This window comes from Hermetia illucens, chromosome 6, assembly GCF_905115235.1.
Source record: "Hermetia illucens chromosome 6, iHerIll2.2.curated.20191125, whole genome shotgun sequence".
NCBI classification, from domain to species: Eukaryota; Metazoa; Arthropoda; class Insecta; order Diptera; family Stratiomyidae; genus Hermetia; species Hermetia illucens.
This window is the reverse complement of record NC_051854.1, coordinates 89,666,488-89,688,278: the sequence shown is the minus strand read 5'-3', so window position 1 is coordinate 89,688,278 and position 21,791 is coordinate 89,666,488. Positions and strand designations below refer to the sequence as shown.

Sequence of the window (21,791 nt, the reverse complement as noted above, 5' to 3'; positions counted from 1 at the left end):
GATCTTGTCAGTCCTCATGTATTCCTCGGAGACTTGGGTTCTTAGCAAGAAAAATTGCGAACTCTTGGCCGCGTTCGAGAGAAGAATCTTTCGAAGAATTGACATGAGGCTAGACAATTCTGTAGCCTACATAACGACGAAATTGATGAGCAGTATCGTCTGGTTGTGGGTCAAATCAGGTGCAATAGGTTACAATGGGCAAATCACTGAATTCGTATAGGTGTGAATGATCCAGTCCGGAAAGTCTATAAGGGCAACATCTATGATAGACTAGACAACTCTTAAGGATAGCGTACTGGTGAACCTCGACGCCTAGAATGGATATCATCTGTTGCTCCGTTGATGATGATGATGATGATTGTGTCGCAGCGTGTATAATTAGTTAGTTTTCCGTTTATTTTGATTTCATTTCATTATTCCCTCCATTTTGCCAAACATGCCCAAAGTATAAGGGAGACTCCTCCGAATTTCAGCGTCTCTTAGCTGTTGTTGGCCCTGATGCTTACTTTTGGATTATAACATGACCATACGCGAGCGTCAGCACGCATAAGGTTAATTTGTTAATTGTGTTTTGTTCGACCACGTTACAAGTTTTCCATTTTTTTAACTTTAACTTTATATTTCATGCCAGTCTCTTTGAAATACCTGCGGACTGTTTGGTTTCTGTTTGTAGGTGGAGGATGAGTTTTGCTTGTGGTCCACCCTTATTTCTTAGAACAGATTTTCGAAGCAAACTACTTCAGGCGAGATTTTAGGCTAATGATGACTTAGATTATACAAGTGGTCACAATCATTGGGAACGGCATTTCTAACGGTGCATTGCCAAACAAATTCCTGGGAATTTGATATTGGCATAGACTACCAGCACATCAACATATATTTAAAAGTTTTCACAAAAATTATAAATACCGACCTTAAATCATTCTTTAATTTCACAACTCTTCCTTTCTCTTTCTTCTAACTTCCTGTAAGGCTTACCCTAGTAAGAAGCATCTCTGTAATGAACGGCAGATAAACTCTGAGGCAGCGACAAAAGGCAACAAAAGGCACCGCCTCATGGATAGCTGGGGCAGAAGAGATATCGGATCTGGATGTAATCGTCGCCGATCTTCCTTCTTTGACCATCGCATGTGTTACGGACTTTCCAACTCTGACATAGAATAAAATTGACTAAAAGCGGCAACGCATATCATTATGTTAAAAAAAACAATTATTTTCGATTCCTCACTGCGCCTTTATTCGATTTGCTCTTAAATCTTCCACATTAGCAAACAATCCTTTCAAGGTAATTTTAATATCGTTAATAAGTTGCGTCACATTACACTTAACAACACCGTTCCCCTCAACAAAACATCCATTCACATTGCCAATCTTGAATTCTCGTTCTGTAAAACATTCGGGTTTCCATATCACACCTATATGCTTTCCACCGCATGGATTATAAAAGAACACAGCAAATTCAGAAAACCCGTCTCGTAACTCCTGTAATCCCTTCTGAACTGGATCAAAATCTGCAGCAGGTACCGTCACATCAAGGCGTTTCCCGGCAATTGGCAGCGGTTCGAAATTATGAGCGTGACACGACCGGACCAAATTTGGATTCAATGTAATGAGAACATCGTAGCCATCCAACGACGCAATAAACAATTCGTTAGCTAACAGGATGCGTTGAGTCGAAAATGCAATATCGATTTGTCTCAACGCAAATCTGGCCAGGAGAATGACCCGCGCCAGAATGTGAGGACTAGGAGATTGTTTGGACCAAATGCAATCCTTCTTAGTGTCGAATGATGTGATGATTGCCAGAGGTGGATATGAATCTCGCTCTGCTGCGAATTTTGCCTCTAATTCCACGATCTCATCATCTGTAAAAAAGGTATAACATATATCTGAGGCTTTGGAATAAAATCAAAAGTGTAATGCTATCTAATTATTCGAAAATACTTACGCGTGATTTCATCGTTGAAATTCAAAACAACTAATTCATTTTTAAAATCAAAGTTGGCTAAAAGATCCAAGAATCGGAAGAAACCAGTCTGCGGTTGAACGGGATTTGGGCAACTTCCAGGTTTCAAAAACTGTGATGCAACCAAAAGTTCAGTACATTCCTCTGGCCACAGGTACGAATCTATAAGTTGGGAATTGAGCCACCGTTTTGCGATCATAACTGTCGGCCCGAAGCTCGTACACCTTTGATATAATCCATGTAAAGCGCTTGTGACTTTTGGTAAAACATCCAATTTTCGTTCAAATTCCATACTTTCCACCGTATCGACGTACTGCACTGCGCCTCTCACTGAAATCGTTTTCTTCATCAACGCCACTTCCTTCTGGTGGAAAATCTCTACTTTGAATAAATACCCATCATTCAAAATATAGACACCGCTTATATCGCCTCGGGTGATTAGTTTGAATTTTTCTCGCAGAGTCCGAGCTATCTGGATATGAAAAGCAGTTTTGAGACGACGCAATGCTCCCAGATCATTTGGCCACTTCCCGCTCAATCCCAGCTGTATGACACCACGGCAGACTTTGTATCCTTGAAAAACTAACTTATCATCTTCTTTATAATGTGAGGCATTACTTAATGTCGGCACAGGATCGCAGTATCGGAAGACTGAAGAGATGCCCTGAACTGATGTAATATCCAGCGGAAGATCGTCACAGCTTCGTAATTTTTTCGCGATATCATCAAATTTTTGAATTACTTTCAAACTTGTATTCTCAGCGTCTTCTCTGCCCATTTCGAAAACATAGAACAGTTTATCTAAACTATAAGCCAAGTCGAATTCATTTGCAAAGTACTGACATTCCCGACTTTTTATTTTGAGGTGGTAATCGAGCAAGTATTTTACGATTTCTTTCACAACAAGCCGCTTCACGATGGGTGTAGCCGTGGCTGGTGCCCAAACACACGCTTCAGTAATCGATCCGTCTTGAAAACGACGTAATTGTGACTTTTCACCCCAAAATTTGCGAAACTCTTCGGAAGATGGTTCATTGGCTTGAGGACCCTTATCGAGAATATCACAAGCCGTTTCGCGATTGAGTACGAAACCAATGTTTACGTATTTGTTCGGCTTCGGTGATTCTTTTTTGATCGACCATGGTTCAAAACTACCTTCAATTGGCAGCATGTAATGAATTCTATCGCCAAGACCTTTCCGAATTATCCTATAAAAAGAAACAAAAACCTTGCTTAGTTGAGAAATTGTAAATGCTGTAAACTTGGATAGTGTAAATCTCTGTTGTGATCTATTTTCGTATCGAGCGTTTCAATGGGAACAAAACAAGAGTAAAATTGGTGGTGTTTCTCAATCACATTCTCTAGGGGCAGAACCCGATTTGACAAATCTCCTAGGAAATAACTACGGACCAGGAAAGGAAACGCTTTTCGAATCAGAACTGTCACGTACCAAACTATCGACAAGGCTATGATCATCGGCTTGCTTCCCTTGAAAAGACGACTTCGACAGACCAAATTGTATTGAACAATCAAAATATTGCCTCAGGCAGGATATTCACCAAAAGAAGCTGATGGTGTCTCCTTGGTGATCTGGCTCAGTTGTCATCGGTTACAGCTTCATGAGCCTAGCACGTCGATCACCGGTAGATGTCTACTGCAAGCGACTATACAAAATGATACAGAATCTTACAGTTGAACATTCGAGATTCACCGTTCAATCTGTTGGATTTTTGGACAACTTTTTGATGGATAAAAAAATCAATTTCATCCATCCTTTCAGGAGTTCGTCAACTCCAATGAGTCTTTAAATGATAAAGAGGTAAATGAGTTACTATTAAGATGGCAGGATGGCTCAGTGGTTGGAAGGATCTCACTGTTGGCAGAACGATTTTTATTGTGACTGGATGTCGGATATCAGTCGACTCAACTGTGAATGAATACCTGAGTCGAATCAGGGTAATAATCACGAGCGAGCACAATGCTGACACCATTGCCTCTCATAGGTGATTTTTTTCCGGGTAGGGTAGGTGAATGCATTTATGCAGTGTTGGACGCCCGCTTCGGTACGTCGTCGGACTACCAACTAAACACCTCCCCATCGTCAGGAAGCTAGCCTGGAACTGTTTGTCACATTACTTCGTGCTAGTCCCCGAACTCTCCGGAGCCTTCAAATCAGGGAATTGCTTTCACCAACGGAAGGCGAGAGGAGGAAGGTAGCTGTCAGTTCAAGGAACCCCCCGCCATCCGGATCCTCTGCCGTTCGAGCTCTATCTTCTTAGCAACGTGAAGGACCCGAACGTAATGGTCAAAACCGCTCCACCTGTCAGCACTCCTCAGCATCTCTTCGATAATGTTGTCTGGAGAGAGATCCCCTGTGTTTAAATAGAACTGCTGACGAACCCCATCCCACCTTCCACAAGAAAAAAAAGTGTGATGGGCGTCCACAACTCCATTGCAAAACACACAATCCGGAGATCGTGCCTTTCCAATCTTGTATAGGTAATACTTAAAACCTCCATGCCCACTTAAAAATTGGGTAAGGAAATAGTCAGTCTCACCATGCTTCCGATTCAGCCACACACCTAAGTTGCCGATGAGCTGCGTAGTCTATCTACCTCTAGTTTCATTTTGCCAAGAGAACTGCCACTCGCCTAGAGTGCGTTGCCGTTCTTCATAAACAACAACCTCCCTTGGCTAATCTCCCTTGCGCTTGTTGCTCCTTAGCAAGAAGGGCAACGGAGATCACTATCACGGCCGGTTCAGAGGCGAAGAGCGTCAGCCCATACCTCTGCGCTGTAGAGCAGGACAGACTGCTTTGAACTCATCAGGAGACGTCGCCTGCTAGAAACTCGCCGAACGATATGGGACGCAGGGTCGAAATTCTCTTTTTAGTCAGGATGACTACTTTGGTTTTTTTCCAGTGCAAGATTGAAACCATGAGTAGTCATCCACCCGCTTACTCGTCGCATCAATATGCCGAGTCTGCTTTGGGCCTGTTCGACCGTGCTTCCGGCAAGAAGTGCCGCAACGTCATCTGCATAACCGACCAGGGGCCGCTCTTGGGGCATATCGAGTCTCAGCAGACTATCGTAGGAAGCGTAGGAACGTGATCTCCACCCTTCTCTGACCCTCTAGTGTTCCATAGAGCAGGAATTTGTGTGACAACTATGAAACTGCTGCGCACTAACGCCAAATAACTCCATTGCATAGATACGTATTATCTAAAAGCTAGCCACCCAAAAATTCGATACACACAGATAATCCGTTACATGATCGAAGTCAATTACAGAACATTCTGAAGGCATTTTTTCTGCTTGCTCTATTTTGGTCATGGAAACAAAGAAAGCCAACAGAGTATTGACGGTAAAAAAATTATAAGAAAAAATGTTATTCGTTAAGGATCGGATTTAAAGCAATAACACAACTATCCACGACCGTGATACCTCATAGTATAGGACACAGTAACACCTTCTTGACATGAATAACGTTAAAAAATATTTCCACGAACTGCCAATTGGGACTATAGAAAGAATACCTACGGCGAGACATGAGTTACCCATTGAGTCACGCTTATTCAGATAGTGAATTATGTGGCAGCCTTTGCCATACAAAGCAACGACGGGCAGGGGCATCGCCTACTATGAATGGTGAATCAGAGAATATCCCAACTCTGAAAACCCAGCATATGATTGTTCCCATCAAAAGATTACCACGTCCTTGTACACAGTTTTAGAAATACAGCAAAAACGTTCGGCGCAACTCTTCAGAGACGTCAAACCGTAATTCAATCTAGCGCAGCTCCTCAGTAGATACAAATACTTTCGATCTTAAGAGCATAATGCGTAACAAGATTGAGAAATGTTAATTCAATCTTTCGTCTGTGCAAACTGACACTGGAATGAGCATTGCCTTTTCAATGAAGCCCAAGCCTCTAAAAAAAATATTTTTAATCATCCTGAATAAGCAAGAACATACGAATTTCACTAAAAGGTGCAAAAACACAATGCATCGTCTACGTTCCCCTTGCTGGTCACGCCAAGTCAGAAAATTCTAATTGATATTTGATGATCTTCCCAGCGACGTAATCGGGGTTTTCATAATTTTGGTATTCAAGACCCACCCCGAAATTCCCCCGTTATTCACAAATAAAGCTTTACTTTGCGACTACACTAATGTAAGAAGATGAGGATTTGTCCGACAGAAAATAAAGCAGATCAGAAACTCACTGCACTATAAAAACATTTTGCCAAAGAGCTTGAATTAGTGGAAAATATCCATAAAGTAAACACCGGAAAATATCGACAGCAAGAAGACTAAGCACAGGAGTTTCATGTCCCGAGGCATTAGTAGAGATTGTTTGGTGGAAAAAAAGCATTGCACATATTTGGCCGTCTTGTACGTCCAGCGAGAGTGAGCCAAATTCCGTACATAAAGTCTGATGTTAGTGCAGTGGATATGGTGTAGTGCAATGGTGTGCGGCCACATGGTTGCGAGCACTGCTGTTTATGGCTGGCCACATGGGATGGGAAACACACACAGGAGAACCATCTAGGCGTCATCGACACACCACGAGCCACAAGGGCCACGGGCCAGTTAGCTACTTCGTCCCTACCTCACAAATACGCAGTGACATTCTATGCTCCCCAAGACACTGTTTTGCTCCTCCTGCATATAGTCTTCTTGATTGACGTTGAGATAGAACTTAACGACATCCAATGCTATATTTTCCACCTCACCCGTGAAATAGAATATTTCACTTCAGCTCCATCTTGGTTCGGCAAAAATTAATCCCCAGGCAATCATTATTTATTTCTTCAAACAGTATACAGGAAACTAAAAGCTACATTACTTACTTGCAAATCATTTTAGCAATCTGCGGATAATTGTGCCCCGCAAAACTATATCTGTCTGCTTTTTGGCCAAATTCCTTCAAAACTCTGACGATTACACTCCCATTACTGATCCTGAAAAACAAATTTTAGACATGAAAATTTCGAAAGTGAATTCTTTCAGGAAATTATTTACTTCAAAAAGTGATCGAATCTCGTGTATATTGGAATGTTTGCCATAAATAGAGACTGGAAGCTGTTCACTTTGGTGTTGTTCAACAATTCCAGAGCTCGTTGCGATTCATATTTAATGGCCAAGTACACTTCCAATGATAGATTGGAGCACAAGTTAAGGTACCCAGTTGAGTCCACAAACACAATCTCGTAATACGTGTGAAACTGTTCCAAGGTTGGTTGATTTGGCAGACCGTAGTTGGTGCTTAGGGAAATACCCTTCTCAGGAAGGTTCCATGTACTTGTTGCTGAAAAGAGATATCGTAATTCATTGTCAAATGCTGTATTTGCTAGAAAAATGGCATGCATACACGCATGAATAGATAAATAAGAACACATTTGTATTCAACAAAAATTGCATTTCTGCAAAATAGATTTAGTTTATAAACATTCAATATATTCAAGTAATTTATATAGGGGAAAGGTTTGTAATTTACCGCACTTTTCTCCTAAGGCTGATAACTCAGAGAAAAATAGAAAAGCAGGTAGAATTAAGTATACCATTGAAAAGAGGGAAGACTCTGCTACAATTTCGCAGTAGGCACCAAGTCGATTGGGCTTTGATCATTTTCAAAATTTGGTTTGTAATTTGCCGCATCGCAACGAAGCACCGGAGTAGTGCGAATTCTCAATGGAAAACTCAACATTTTTGGAATTTATGTAAATTTTATGAATGTAAAGGCTGGCAAGAGTATTTGGGAAAATAATGGAAACTTTATTAGTCGCTCTCATTAGCGGAATCACGCAAGTGGCGTGAACTAATTGTTGGCAGCTGTGGCATCTTCTTGAGTTTTTGACTATAATTTTGGGTGACATTTGTTTACAGCAGATGAGACAAAACTCGTTACTTTCCCCATTGGTATTTCTCCAGTCGCTTTTGTCACTGTCTTTTTGTTTTTACTGGTGATTTACGTTTGCTGGCAGATGCACATTCTTGGCGTCTGTCTGCGCCAAGTTCTTTGAGCTTTTGCATCTGGAGTTGGCGGAATCTGGCGAATTGACTTCCACTCCAATTTCATGTCTTTTATCGCTTCTAGCAAACTTTTTATGACCAGAGGCACCGTGGTTGATTTTACGTGTTCCGCGGACAACCATGCCTCATTGACGCGGTTTATAATAATAATAATAACCATTGGCACAACAATCCATCCAGTACACTGTAGGAGGCAATGTGGCGCAATTGCGCTCGCCCGAGATGATTACCCTAATTTGACTCAAGTACTCATTTGCAACTGAGTCGACTGGTATCCGGCATCTAGTCACGATAACAAATCCTTCTGTTACCAGCGGAATTTGAACCGCGACCTTCCGTTACGACAGCTCAGCGCTCTAACCACTTGAGCCATCCGGACATCCGAGGTTTATAAAGTTTGATATAATCCCTTGAAGCAAAAAATGAAACCTGCTGTTATCGGCTTTGAATATATTTTCAAGTGAAAGGCTATGCACTCTGCGTTTGCGATGCAAATTTAAAAATATAAGCCTCATAAACGTTCACACCCCTGCAGAGGAGACTGCAGAGTCGGAGAAGGATATATTCTACGAGGCAGTAGAACGAACCCTTGAAATCTGTCCCAGGTATGATATCAAAATCATATTTGGGGATTTTAACAGCCAAGTAGGGACGGAGCCTGTATTCAGGCGATACGTTGGCTTCCATAGCTTACATCAAAATACAAATGATAACGGACTGCGGATTATTCATACGCCATGCTATTAATATAGTACGCTGGTCCCAAGCCCAGGTAAAGGAGGAGAGTTTGAGGCAACGTACGTTGTACTATCCTCAGTAAAACAAAAACAAAAATAGTTGGAGTTATTCCACTATGCTAAATCCTATCTCTCTCGGTGACAGGTCCCGCGACAGCCTGACCAAGAAAATGCATACAATGTCGTTAGAAAAAAGATGATCGGATTGAGTCACAAGCCTCGGAAGAATGCTAGGGCGTTCACATCAGTCGACTCGGTAGGACAGGCCACGGTCCTGTCGAGAAATGGGCAAGGGTTCTTGACGCATGGACGGCCTCAGGACGTAAGCAAGTTAGTCCGAACAAAAAAAAACGTCTCTGCACGTTAAATGTTGGCACCCTAACTGGAAAGACCGAGGAACTCGCAAGAGCCCTTCGGAAAAGGCGCACTGATATCTGCGCTCTGCAAGAAACCCTATGTTTTGGTGCCAAAAGCTGCGACATTGCACGCGAATGCGTTAAAAATGGTTATAAACTTTTCAATTTTGGTAGCCCACACACTCAGTATGGTGTTGGCATTGCGATCTTAGAGGGTTTCCGTGTCGAATGATTTGATGATTGGCTGATGAAGCTCACCATGACATCAGCTGATTGCACTATTCACTTCTTCAGCGCGTTCGCACCACAGACAGATCGACCTGATGCCGCGAAAGATACCTTCTGGCAACTGCTCGATGAAACGACTTGTCACGTACCTGCTGACGACTATATCATCATTGCCGGCGACCTTAATGGTCATCTGGGTCAAAAGGCAGACGTAACAGGTGGCATGAGGGGAAGGGGTTTGGAGCGCGCAATGAGGGTGGCGAGCATATAATCGATTTTACGGACACCCATGATCTTGTACTTATGAATGCATGTTTCATCAAGCCGTTGTCTCATCTCCCTTCATTTTACAGTGGGAACAGGAAAACGCAAATCGACTATATTCGAATAAGACGCTGACATTTTACCACTGTCACTGATTGCAAAGCTCAGAGGTGGTGGGGAGGAAGGTAGCAACCCTGTCGACTGAACCAAAACCAAGTGCCCGAGGAGAACCTCCATAGTGGTGGCACCGGGGGACGCAGTATCACATTGACTTGCCGGCCGTGATGCAGTAGGCGAATGCTTCAAAGGCCTAATTAGGCCGATCACACCCAAGCCTGCACGGTGATTCATCTGAACTGGCAATAGTCACGAAACTTTACCACGGCATACTGATACCATGGGAGCCGGGATAGCCCTTGAATTCACATACTTCAGGTGAAGTTCTGTTGTATAATATGTACGTTCAGCTCGGTTGTTTGCCGTTGGCCCCCTAGTGGGAGCTTCATGGGAATTGTGATTGCGTTCAAGCGAACAGAGACCTTCAGGTCTCAGCGTGGTGTTGGGTTTCAACACGGGTGCCAGTATGAATGCTGAGCCATGCCCTCGCTATAGACTGGTACCGACGTAGCTTGCTGCGGCGAGGCTCTGATTGTTGTCACAAAATCAATCCGTATCTTAAGAAGACCGTGGGATTAAGTTCACGAGATAGGTATCCACGTAAAATACCGTGACGTAACTGTCAGCGTAACTAAAGTCGAGGAGGCAATAACACGAATGAAATCGGGACAAGCCACAGGACCTGACGACATCGCATCTGAGCTCTGGGAAGCGAAGAGCTGGGACCTAACATTGTAGCTCAATGAATTGTTTAATCGGGTTATTCAGGAAGGAAGAATCTGACTGGCAAGAAAGTACCACTGTTCCAATATGGAAAAAGAAAGGTAGTCCAGTAGAATGTTCAAATTACCGTCCGATCCGGTTACTTTTCGATACCATGAATATTTTTTAACGCAATCTTGACAACAATATTCGCGAAAAACTGCGGAAATACTGACGCAATACACGCTGTGCGATTACTTATGGAGGAACACTGTGAAAAGCATCGCCCTCTTTACATTGCATTTCTGGATCTAGAGAAAACGTTTGACCGTGTGCCACACGAACTCATCTGGTATGCTTTACGACAACACTTAGTGCCGGAAGAACTCGTGCGCTGGGTTCAATTGCTCTACCACGATCCGAAAAGTACGAAGTATGGCGGGTATATCAAAACCGCTACATGTCTCTGTTAATGTTCATCAAGGAAGCGCCTTCTCACCAGTCCTCTCTCTTCTTGTCATGGACACCGTCACACGGGACATCCAACATCTGCTTTATGCAGATTATGTTTTCCTAGCATCTAATAACAAAAATGATCTTGAGCAACTTGTCCAAAAATGGAATGATCTCCGATCTTAGATTGAATCTAAACAAAACTGAATTTTTGATGACCGATCCCCATGAAACAGGCACAATCACTGTCAGCGGCAATGACCTGCCCAGAACTGAACAATTTAAATACCTCGAGTCAACGCTATCAGCCAATGGAGGACTGCGCTATGAAAATGCTTCACGCATTAATGCAACCTGTACCTCAACCTCTTTGTAATCGACGTATCAACGAACGTCTCAAATCGAAAATTTAATGCAATGTCGTCCGACCTCTCGGCCTCAATGGTTCTGAGTATTGGCCGACTATAAAACACAATGAACGGCGTCTTGCGATAATGGAGACGAAAATGTTGCGTTGGACTAGTGGCGTGACACGTTTGGATCACACCCGAAATGAGGATATCCGCGAAGCGTTATGGGGTTATAGCGATCCTGGAAAAATTGCGAGAGGCGTCTTCGATAGCATGGTCACGCAATTCGTGATCACTTGCCAAGATTGGTCTGAACATCGAAATCGATGGTAAATGAACAAAAGGCAGAACGAAACTACGATGGCGTGATACACTGGATGGGAATTTAAAAGCCTCAAGATTGCATCCATATCAGGCATTTGATAGAGTCAAATGGCGAAATTGATCACGACGAGCCGATCCCGCTTGTGAACGAGACAAAGGCCTAAGAAAAAGACGTTCTTTTATATAACTTTTAACAATAGAGTAATTATTTTACTCGAGGAGGATACATTCATTTTAAAAAACATATATCGCCTAATAAATGTTCAATTACGATATATGTAATAGGTGTTCTTATTTATTTGTCCATGAGTGTATATGTCTTTCATTTGGCCTAATTGCAATTTATGCAGCCTAAATTCCGAGAACTAATCTAATACAAAATAGCAATAATAATGAGCATCGTTTCCTTTCGCCATTATATTAATTTTTATTACAAAACCTCGATATCTCAGCAACTGCTTGTTAGTATTGAACAGTTGTCACTAAGGAAGGGAACAAGAGGTTAATAACATATCGGCATTTGGAATGGAAATAAATACATTAGCGAAAGAAAGCAGAACTTTTTTCATTTATTTGTACTATCGCCAGAAACGCCTAGAATATTCATTCCTTTTATCATAGAGTATCATCGTACTTACCAAGATAATTCCAAACGTTCCTCGCCACTTGGTAGCTGCTCATTGAAGCATGTATCTTCCGTTGTTTGAACAAATATACGACAAGCAGTGCCATCAAATGGTTGCTGAATCCACAAAAGCCAACATCCAACTTCCTCTGACGTAACCAGATTTTCAATAAGATCAATCCATCCTTTAAATTCTTTTGCTGCCCTACAGTCTGATTTATACAAGCCTGATTTGCTTTTTGGGTTAAATCATACAACACGGTTGCATTATAATTTGGCGTTGCTAAAGGAATCTCGTCTTCATCATTCTCTTTCTTTTTGCGAAACAGACTGTCCCGAATATTACTGTTCCAAGGAACAAATCGATTCAATTTGAAAGATTTTTCGTCGCCCGAAACATATATTCGGAAAGTTAATTTCTTTCCTATCTTTCCATCAGGAACTACCTCCAAAACAGGTTTGTATGGATTATTATGGGTAAAATTGAACTTCAAATCAGTCGCATGAAATTTTTTCTTGAGCATTTGGTTTGCGATGTATGCCAAATACAAGGCACGCTTTTGATCGTAGATTAAATTCAGATAGTCCTCTTTCTGGAAGCATTTGCTGGGCATTGGAACACAAACATCCGCAATGAGTTTGTCACCTATCCATGTGTCCGTTTCAGCTGATCCAATCAGAAATGCTTTTTCTTGAGGAGCAATGAATTGAAAGTGGAAATTTTTTGAATATAGTTTTCTCAAGTTTACTGGCTTAATAATCTTTTTCTTGGTCAAAAAAAATGCATTTGTGCCCACTACTTTCTCGGGCATAGATTTCTGCATGGACAGGAAAGTGTTGAATTCTTCAAGCCATGACCTTGCAAAGGACTTGTACTTCTCTTTGACTCGAACTTCATTCAGCATTTCTTGTATTTGCAAACGGAATAAATTCGAATGGTAGAGGTTTTCGGTTTCACGAAGTTGATTGATTTCCTCAACAGTTGGTTGTTTGTACAGTTTTCTGTCCTCCTTGACCTTTTTCGCGTTGGCAGATTCCAAGGTAGTAGTGCTTTGCTTTCTTTTTCTAGACGCTTCCGGTTGAAGTTCGCTATGACCGGAATCTTCATTTTCCTCATCTGACGATAAGCTAGCCGACTCATTTTCACTATCCGAATCTTCGCTCTCACTTGTACCGTTTTCTATCATAGAATCCTTCTCTGAATCTTCGTTTTCACTTGTGTCATTCTCTATCATGGAGTCATTCTCCGAGTCTTCGGAATCACTCTTTTCCTGTAGAATAAAAAGTAATTTGTAATATTATTAACTGTTAAATCCTTCAGTGTTAAAGCTTAAATATGTAAGTCTGACCGTTATTAGAATTAGAAGGTAGATTCTTTTTGGTAGTTAAGGGGAGTTCTTTTTGTGCCCGGAAAGTGTATGGACAGTTGGCCGGGGGCTCCTCGGTGGAGTCTGAATTTTGATTCGAAACTTTTTTGTTAAAATAAACATAATTAACTCAAAAACGGATAGTGTTGTTTTCGAGAGAAGTTTCCAAAGGAAGTAAGTATTGCGGGCTCGAGGAACAAACTCTAAATATTGACATTAATACAAACAGAACTTTACAGTGGGGACAATCTCGTTTGTAAATCTTGGTTTTCCGGACCACCACCACCACCCTCGATTCTACAATGCATCCTGTTTTCCCCGTATCCTAAAACTTATAATGCATCCTGGTCATCATCATCAACTACGATACCGACTAAAAAACACTAACATGCATCGTCGCGTGAATTAATTTTTTCAAATTAATATTATCAACTCAATAAGGACTAAACATTCATAGCCCTAAAACATTAAAAACTAATACCTGTTAGTGTACTTCGTGGGTGGTATCAGATCCTCTTTGGATAGTTAGCCTGGCGGATCCCAGGAGACAAACAAACAACAAAAACAACAACTACAAGAGATGGAAAAATACTGACACTGTGAAGAGCACATCAGGAAATGATTCTCCTCGACTCTCAGCAGCTGCTGAAGCTCGAACGATGGTTCGAAAGTTTCGAAATGGTTTAATCATTCAATTGGTAATAAAGATTTAGCATCTCAATTCCACCGAGGATACGAATGGCAGGGCTTCACACAGGACTTGGTTGGAAAACAGCCATCGGAGTAACCGTTGATTTTGAAAAAAATCCCCACACCAGCGTGCAAGTACATGTATTTTCTTTAAGCATTTCATATCCGGCGATATAGAGATATTTATGTGAGCAATGGTGCAAAACATCGGATGCACATTGCAGTCGGGAGTACCGAAGATTAGCTCATCATGGCGCTGCAAGTCAAATTCAACGAGGCAAAAAGTTAGCAGCTTTTGGCTTTGTCTCGAACAAGCGGGCGATAACTTTATGGATAGAGGCTTGCTTCACAGTAGGCATTGGTGTTTCTGTCCTCACCGGTAGGGATTGGCAAAATTACAAAGCAGTTATCCATGAGCTTTTTCTATTAAAAAAAAAAAAACATTAAAATAATAAATATTTGATAATACACTCATTCCAACTTAGATATTGGGAATGGAAAACGAGTTGACTGCGTTTATACGCAGCACGAAAATGCGTGGCTCGCCCCAGCGCCCAGTGAAGGACCCAACAAGAGCTGAAATACCCGACGAAACATCGGGATGCGCAAACAGAGAAGAAAGCGCATGCGATCTGCGAAAGGGGAGAAAAACGGGCTGATGGAGATGGAGGAGCTAGTACTACAAGCGGACATGGAGAGTAAGAGAAAATGCGCGGAAAGCAAAAACCAACGCGCCTCCCGCTGAGAACTTCACTCAGGTACTCTCCAGGGCTCAAAACAAAATGCGAAGAGGGACAAGAAGCCACAACACGCCGCATCATCAGAACAATCTCTGCTTAAAATTATGGCGGATACGAAGGTACAAATAAATTTACGTTCTATGAAGCAGTCAAGTGGCTTCTGGGAGAGAAAGCTTTGGTTTCTAGCCTGGAACCCACGTGCTGTCTGGGAATCCGAGACCTTGACTGCCTCACAGAAAAGAATGAGCTCGGAGGTAACCAATAGATTGGTATCACCTCTGCGAACTCCCGAGGCCAAAAACTCGCTGTGGTGGAAGTTGCGGAGCAATACGCGAGGAAGCTTCTAAACAGTGGGAAAATCAGAATTGGTTGAGGAGTGTATAGGATACGAATCCGGGCCTCCCCAACCAAATGTTACAGATGTTTGAATTATGGGCATACGTCGACAACCTGTCGGGGACTTGACAGAAGAGCAATATGCCGCAAAGGCGGTCAAGCAGGCCATAAAGCGAACACCTGCAATGGAAAGGAGAATTGCGTCCTATGCAGAGCAGAACTGGAAAGGGCTAGGACGCGGTCAACATGATTTGCATCACACAAAACAATATGCACCGGAGCGTAACCGTTCACAAGTTACTAGCGCAATTCGCTGCGGAGACCAAAGTTGATTGAGTGCTCATCGGTAAGCAATACCGAAACAAGGATCCCTCTTCATGGCACCCCGACATATCAGATACCGGTACCATCTGGATTCGGGACGGTACCCACCTTAGGGTTTTTGGCCAAGGCCGAGAGGTGGCTTTGTCTGTACTCAGTTTTTCAGGGTATCGTTTTTCAGTGTCTACCTAACACCGAATGAGACGATGCCGGACTTTCAACGCAGCCTTGATGCTCTGGAAAACAATATTTTGGGCACACAGAGAGATGGATCCTGGTCGGAAGTGACTTCAATGAATGAATGAATGGGGCATGCCTCACCACCCTCCAGAGGGAAACGAATTCTCGAAATGAAGGCGAGAACAGGACTTCTAGTTTTAAACACCGGATCCACCGCAACGTTTCCGCGCCCAGGCTGCGCGGTAAGCATTCTAGACGTAACCTTCGCATCAGAGTCACTGGTTGATGGGCGACGAGTTCTGGAAGACTGCTCGGCAATCAACCATCAATAAATTGCCTTCGAAATGATTCGGCGCTCTTTCTGTGGAACGTCGCGAAGGTGAACACTGGGAGGGTTGTCAAAACTCTTGGAACAAGTCGCGCCGCGGTGGAGGGCACTCCTGGGGTAGTAGTGCTGCAGCTGGTTGTCGTAAATTCAGTTATGAATCTGATAACGACGGTCTGCGGAGCTTCCATGCCGAGGAGGGCATCAAGATGTGGCAAACCTTCTATATATTGGTGGACGGCGGAAATTGCAAAGTTCCGGAAGGGGTGTGGGAGGGGGCATGTATCATAATGGCATAGTACAGATTACCCAAGAGGAACTTCCGCAGTGCAGTAAACAGGAGCAAAGCTCGCTGCTGGTAGGATCTGGGCGATGAGGTGAATGGGGACACGTGGGGACTCGGTTACAAACGGGTGCCGACTTTTATCTATAAAAGAGTTGGAACAGGCAGTTGTCTCTATGGAAAATAAGAAGGCGCCAGGACCCCCTGGTATCTCAGCAGAGGTATACAAACTGGTGTTCCAACATCGGCGAGACCTACTGCTGGGCGCATTCAACGCTTGCCTGAAAGAGAGCATTTTTCCTTCTCGTTGGAAGGTGGCGAGGCTTGCGCTGATCAGCAAAGGGACAGGTGATCCTGAGTGGCTGTCTTCATCCCGCTTACTTTATATGCTGCTGAGAAAGTGCTCGAAAAGGTCATCAGAAATAGACTCACTGAAGCGATACGCGCTGCCCGAGACTTATCCCCACGGCAGTTCGATTTTAGAACAGGGAAATCCACAGTTGGTGCTGTCATGCAAGTCATGGATGCGGTCCGTGGAGCGGAGGCCCATAGCTGACGTCATTCTGATTAAATTGAGAATTGCGTCCCATATCGATCGGCGAGTCGACAATCGAGTCAAAAACTCAAAGATAAGCATTTTTGAGCAAATCAAAGCAGCACCGAACAAGGCTGCAGCTGAAGTTTCGGCCTTAAGTGGGCTAATGGCAAATATCCTGATGAGTCCACAGCAGGCTGTCCTGCTCTACGACGCAGAGATATGAGCTGACGCTCTTGACAAAGAGGAATATCGTAAGCGTTTCGCGCAAGTACAGAGACGGGAAGCTTTGCGGGTGGGGTCTGCGTACCACAATATCTCTGAACCGGCCGTGACGGTTATCGCAGGAGTGCTCCCTGTTTTCCGTCTTGCTAGGGAGCGTAAAGCATATACAAACACAAGGGAGAAAAGCCAAGGGAGGTGATTTCTCGTTAAGAACGGCAGCACATCCTAGATGAGTGGCAACTCTTGGCAAAATGAAACTAGAAGCAGGTTGACTGCGTGGCTCAATAGCAACTTAGGTGCTTGGCTGAATCGGAAGCAGCTATTTCTTTCCCCGCACAAGATTGGATAGGCACGATCTCCGGATTGTGTTTCGCAATGGAGTTGTGGGCAAGGCCCATCACACTTTTTTTGTTGTGGAGGGTGGGATGGGATTCGCTAGCAGTTCTAATTAAACACGTTCGGGTTTCGCTCGTTACAAAGAAAACAGCTTGACCAGCCGGCATCAAAGGCAATGGCGAACTTATTTTTGTCGTAGGAATCCCAAGAAGGGTTTCTTCGACTCAAAGGGATATAGTTTTCCATGATCGATGACATAAAAATCTAAACGATACCAAATAAATCACTTTCGAAATGCGATGCTACAAGGTTTATTAAATGGCACTAGTCACCCAAGGCGGGTTTCCGGGTGGTGTTCCATTCTTGAAGAAGCAAAGTGGAAGGGATCTCAACAAGGAAAGCCTCCTTAAGATTGGTAATACATTTTCCATTACGTCTACAATAATGTCATATTTTGATGCTACTAGAGGACTTTTCACTTATCGTACTTTCGATTAGGTTTCATTTACTTAGGAAAACATAAGGACATTTTCCGAAAACCAAAACATTCATCCACCTTTATTTCCGGCATAAGTAATTGATTTTCTTTCACGATATCACTTTGAAATGCTTAATAATATTTACCACTGAACGACACTTACGTTTATGACCGGTTTCCGTTTCATCTTGCCCATTTTCACTAATTTACTTTACCGGACAACTGAGAAACCAGATATAAATAAACGCATAACCTGACATAAGTCACACCTCGCACGTGAAATGAGATGTCAGTGTATATCGAATACTCGACATCGGATAATGAAGTGGCGCTGCGATCAAAAAGGAGAAAACTCTGTAATATTTTTAGATCTCTTACAATTGGTTTCAGATTTAAAAGCTATTTACGGTTTAAGGGTAATTTATTTTAGCATAAGTTTCAACTAGACATTGTCAGTTGCTATTCAGCTTTAAACTGCTTCTAAACTGTTTTTGATGAAGTCAGGTTCGCATAATTCAAATTAGCAGAAACTAAAATATATATTTTGTAAGGCAGTCACCTGAAAGTTTTAATAAACTACGACCAAAAATTACATTGGTTACATTGTACGTGCAGTGAATAACGTGCTGTTCATTTGTAAATATTATGCCCGCAATTAAATTATCTTGAAAAAAAGAAGACTATACACAAGGGGTGAAACTTATCAAAAAAAGTAGGAGAAAAAATGAATAATCCGGTTTGAGGCCGAGTCAAGATCGCAGTGCGTTCTGCGCAAACCTTAATGTATTGTGTATCGTATTTCTATAGCACTTCTGTATGTGCGAATCTATGTAATTAAGATAAAATAGGAAATTGATAAAATCTCATTACAATAGTATTCGGATCGCCACCTTCTACGATTGGTTTTGACACCAAGCTGGGAAATTTTTATATCAAACGCGGTCGTATGCACTAACCCCATCACACAAATAGAAACCAATACCAATGATGATGTGCAGAACGCAACTGCGATCCTAACTGAAACGCCCCGCCAATCGGAATCGGAATCCCGCAGAATTCCAAGGCTTGCCTAAGCAGGTTTACCTCCTGTGTATGCTTGAAACATAATTTAATTTCACAGAAAACTCGATTACCTAATGGTGAAGGGAATATCCACAACGAACATACAAAATCAAACTCAAAGCAGTGCCACAGCATACATTTAACACTTGAATTTTCAATTCCATCCCCGGAGGAGGTGGGAAAGAGGAGCCTACCCACTTCAACCTCGATGAAAACTCGCGGCAGTCACCCCCTGAAAAGTTATGGTCCTGCAAAATAGAGTTTTTTACATCATCATGATTAAGTTTGAAATTTCAACCCCCGCCCCGTGATGAGGATAGGATGGGAGGGTTATGTAGAAGGAAGAAGAAGCTCCTGCTAATCCCGTTAAGGAATTGTGGGGACGGGAAAAATTGTACCAACTGGTCCCCAGGTTGGGGATTTTGTAGGACTGATAACACTACACAGAAAACAATTTGTTACGAAGCCACAAAAAGAGCCTCAGACTGAATTGACAACACAACAACGAACTCGGCAACGAAAACGGTGCAGGATACCTTTTTCGAGGCAGTAGAACTAACGCTCGAAACCTGTCCCTGGTATGATATCAAAATCATACATGGTGATTGTAGCAGCCAAGTACGGACGGAGCCCGTATTCAAGCGATACGTTGGCTCCCATAGCTTGCATGTTGGTGTGGATTATTCAATTAGCAGTGTCAAATGGTGGTTGGAAGTACCTGGTTTGCGCAGAAAGCGGTCCATAAACAAACGTGGGCCTCTCTAGACGGACCACATCTCGTTTTCATGGTTCTTCGGGATCGAATAACAATCCCACCTAGAATCCCCTCTGATAATCAGATGAGAGTTAGCACTGAACACAGCCCAGTTCTCCATAACACCTATAAGGGGGAAATGAATGCTGCAATAACCGCAGTCAACAAAAGTACCTGAAGAACAGTATCATTGATGCGGCCACAAACATGATCTTAAAAATCACTTGAAGAACGTTATCACTGATGCGGCCACAAACATACTTGGCTCCAGTTGCAAAAAAAAAGTCGGAACAACTGGTTCGAAGATGATTACATTCAGCAACGGAGCGGAAGTATTCTGCATACTAAGTAATGTTGCATTCTCGAAGGACGCGGGCACGCCTGGAGACGACTGGCCAGCGAAGAAGCGATTTCACAGATGGAAACAGGAAGCCTGGGAGAACCAACAGGTCTGTGAACTCGAAAAGTACAGGGAGCAACCGCACCAGGCCCGAAGGCGGAAGTTTTACCAACAAGTCAGCAGGATGAAGCCTTACACCCCTCGATATTCATCCTGCCGAGACAAAGCGGGGAAATCTGATTTCCGACATAATGGGCATATTGGAGCGATGGGTTGAGGCGATCAATTACATCAAGTGGTTCATTAACGTATGGTAACGAGGCATTATCGGTCCCATACATAAAAAGAGAGATATCACACAGTGCAGCAATTATAGAGGCATTACGTTGCTGAGTATTATCTATAAGATATTCTCTGTTCTAACACAGTTCAAGACTTTGATCCAATTGGATTGTTGCGCCAAAGATTAGTATTATTATTATAGCATAGACAAGGTAAAACTGTACACGCCCATGACAGAATTTAGTATCCCGACGAAATTGATAAAATTGACTAGGTTGATCCTGTTCCACTCGAAACATCTCACTATAGAGTCAAAGCTGTATAAGACAATGATTTTGCCAATCCTCATGTATTCCTAGGAAATTTGGGTTCTTAGCAAGAAAAATTACGAACTCTTCGCCACGTTCGAGAAAAGAATACTCCGAAGAATTTTTGGCTCCTTACATGAGGATGGACGATACCGTGGCCTACATAACGAAGAAATCTTCGAACGATACCATGTAATCTGGTTTTGGATAAAATCCGGCTCAATAGGTTGCGGTGGGTGGGTCACTTAATTCGTATGGATGAGGATGATCCAGCCCGAAAAGTCTATAAGGGCAATATCTATGGCAAAAAAGAAGACAAGGCAGGCCCTGCCTGAGATGGGCCTTTTAGGGATAACGAATTGGTGGACCTCGGCGGAAAACCGAGATGTCTGGAGTTCCTTATTAAGGCAAGCCTAGACCGGATACCGGTTGTTGGACCGTTGATGATGATGTCGACGGGATATCGAAAATGTTCAATTTAATTTAAGCAATGGCTCTTCCCTCGTAGTTAGCAATAGCAATGAAGTGGGTTTAGCGCAGAACTGTTGAAAGACGATATAAGTGATTCTTTTAATTCATATAACAAAGTCTTTCTTCGTTTCCTCGTGCCGCCGTGAGGCTCAGGCTCCTCTTTGCAATGATTACTGTCTGTTCTTCATTGGAAGATGTTGCATCAAGCACCGGTGGATGAGTTTACTTTTAGAGCATACGCAGGGAATTTTTGGGTAGCAAAATTTCATAGCCGCCCGGTAGGAAGAAAACCGCAAATCTGCGAATATTACCGAGAAGACAGCGTGTTATAAAAGTCTTAAAATTTTAGTATTCACTTCTGTGGTCTGGTAAAAGTAAATACAATCTTTAAAGTCAAGCGACGACGGCTTTACGGTTTCTTACCAGGGCAGAGGCAAATCGTCAGACGCTGCCTCACCTCTGCCCTGGGAGCAGCGTGACCGTAGCGGCTCGCAGATGTTGAATGCTCCTTCATATAATTCGTAAAACACGACATGCCTAGCGAGGGGTCCGTGGACCAGAAAAGAAGGAGTAAGTTGCTCCTCAATTGGTCCGGTCCTG

General features: G+C 42.8%; 1 protein-coding gene across 1 annotated transcript; it reads right to left on the bottom strand.

Annotated features, from left to right (window-relative positions):
* Positions 1 to 1,213: 1,213 nt before the first annotated feature.
* On the bottom strand, positions 1,214 to 18,254 carry LOC119659867 (nucleolar protein 6). Its single transcript, XM_038068181.1, has 6 exons — positions 18,138 to 18,254; positions 12,172 to 13,429; positions 6,992 to 7,277; positions 6,820 to 6,930; positions 1,949 to 3,174; positions 1,214 to 1,865 (listed from the first exon to the last, which is right to left on the bottom strand). Exons 1-6 carry the CDS (start codon positions 18,168 to 18,170, stop codon positions 1,225 to 1,227), a joined length of 3,555 nt encoding a protein of 1,184 aa, XP_037924109.1. The 5' UTR covers positions 18,171 to 18,254; the 3' UTR covers positions 1,214 to 1,224.
* Between the last annotated feature and the right edge of the window lie 3,537 nt (positions 18,255 to 21,791).

What these genes read in the sequence shown, in the direction of transcription:
- LOC119659867 (XM_038068181.1), bottom strand. Translation starts at nt 18,170, where the DNA reads ATGGGCAAGATGAAACGGAAACCGGTCATAAAC. An exon ending in GAACGTTTGGAATTATCTTG is followed by an intron (nt 7,278 to 12,171) that starts GTAAGTACGATG and finishes ATCTCTTTTCAG; the next exon opens with CAACAAGTACATGGAACCTT. An exon ending in AGATTCGATCACTTTTTGAA is followed by an intron (nt 6,931 to 6,991) that starts GTAAATAATTTC and finishes TTTGTTTTTCAG; the next exon opens with GATCAGTAATGGGAGTGTAA.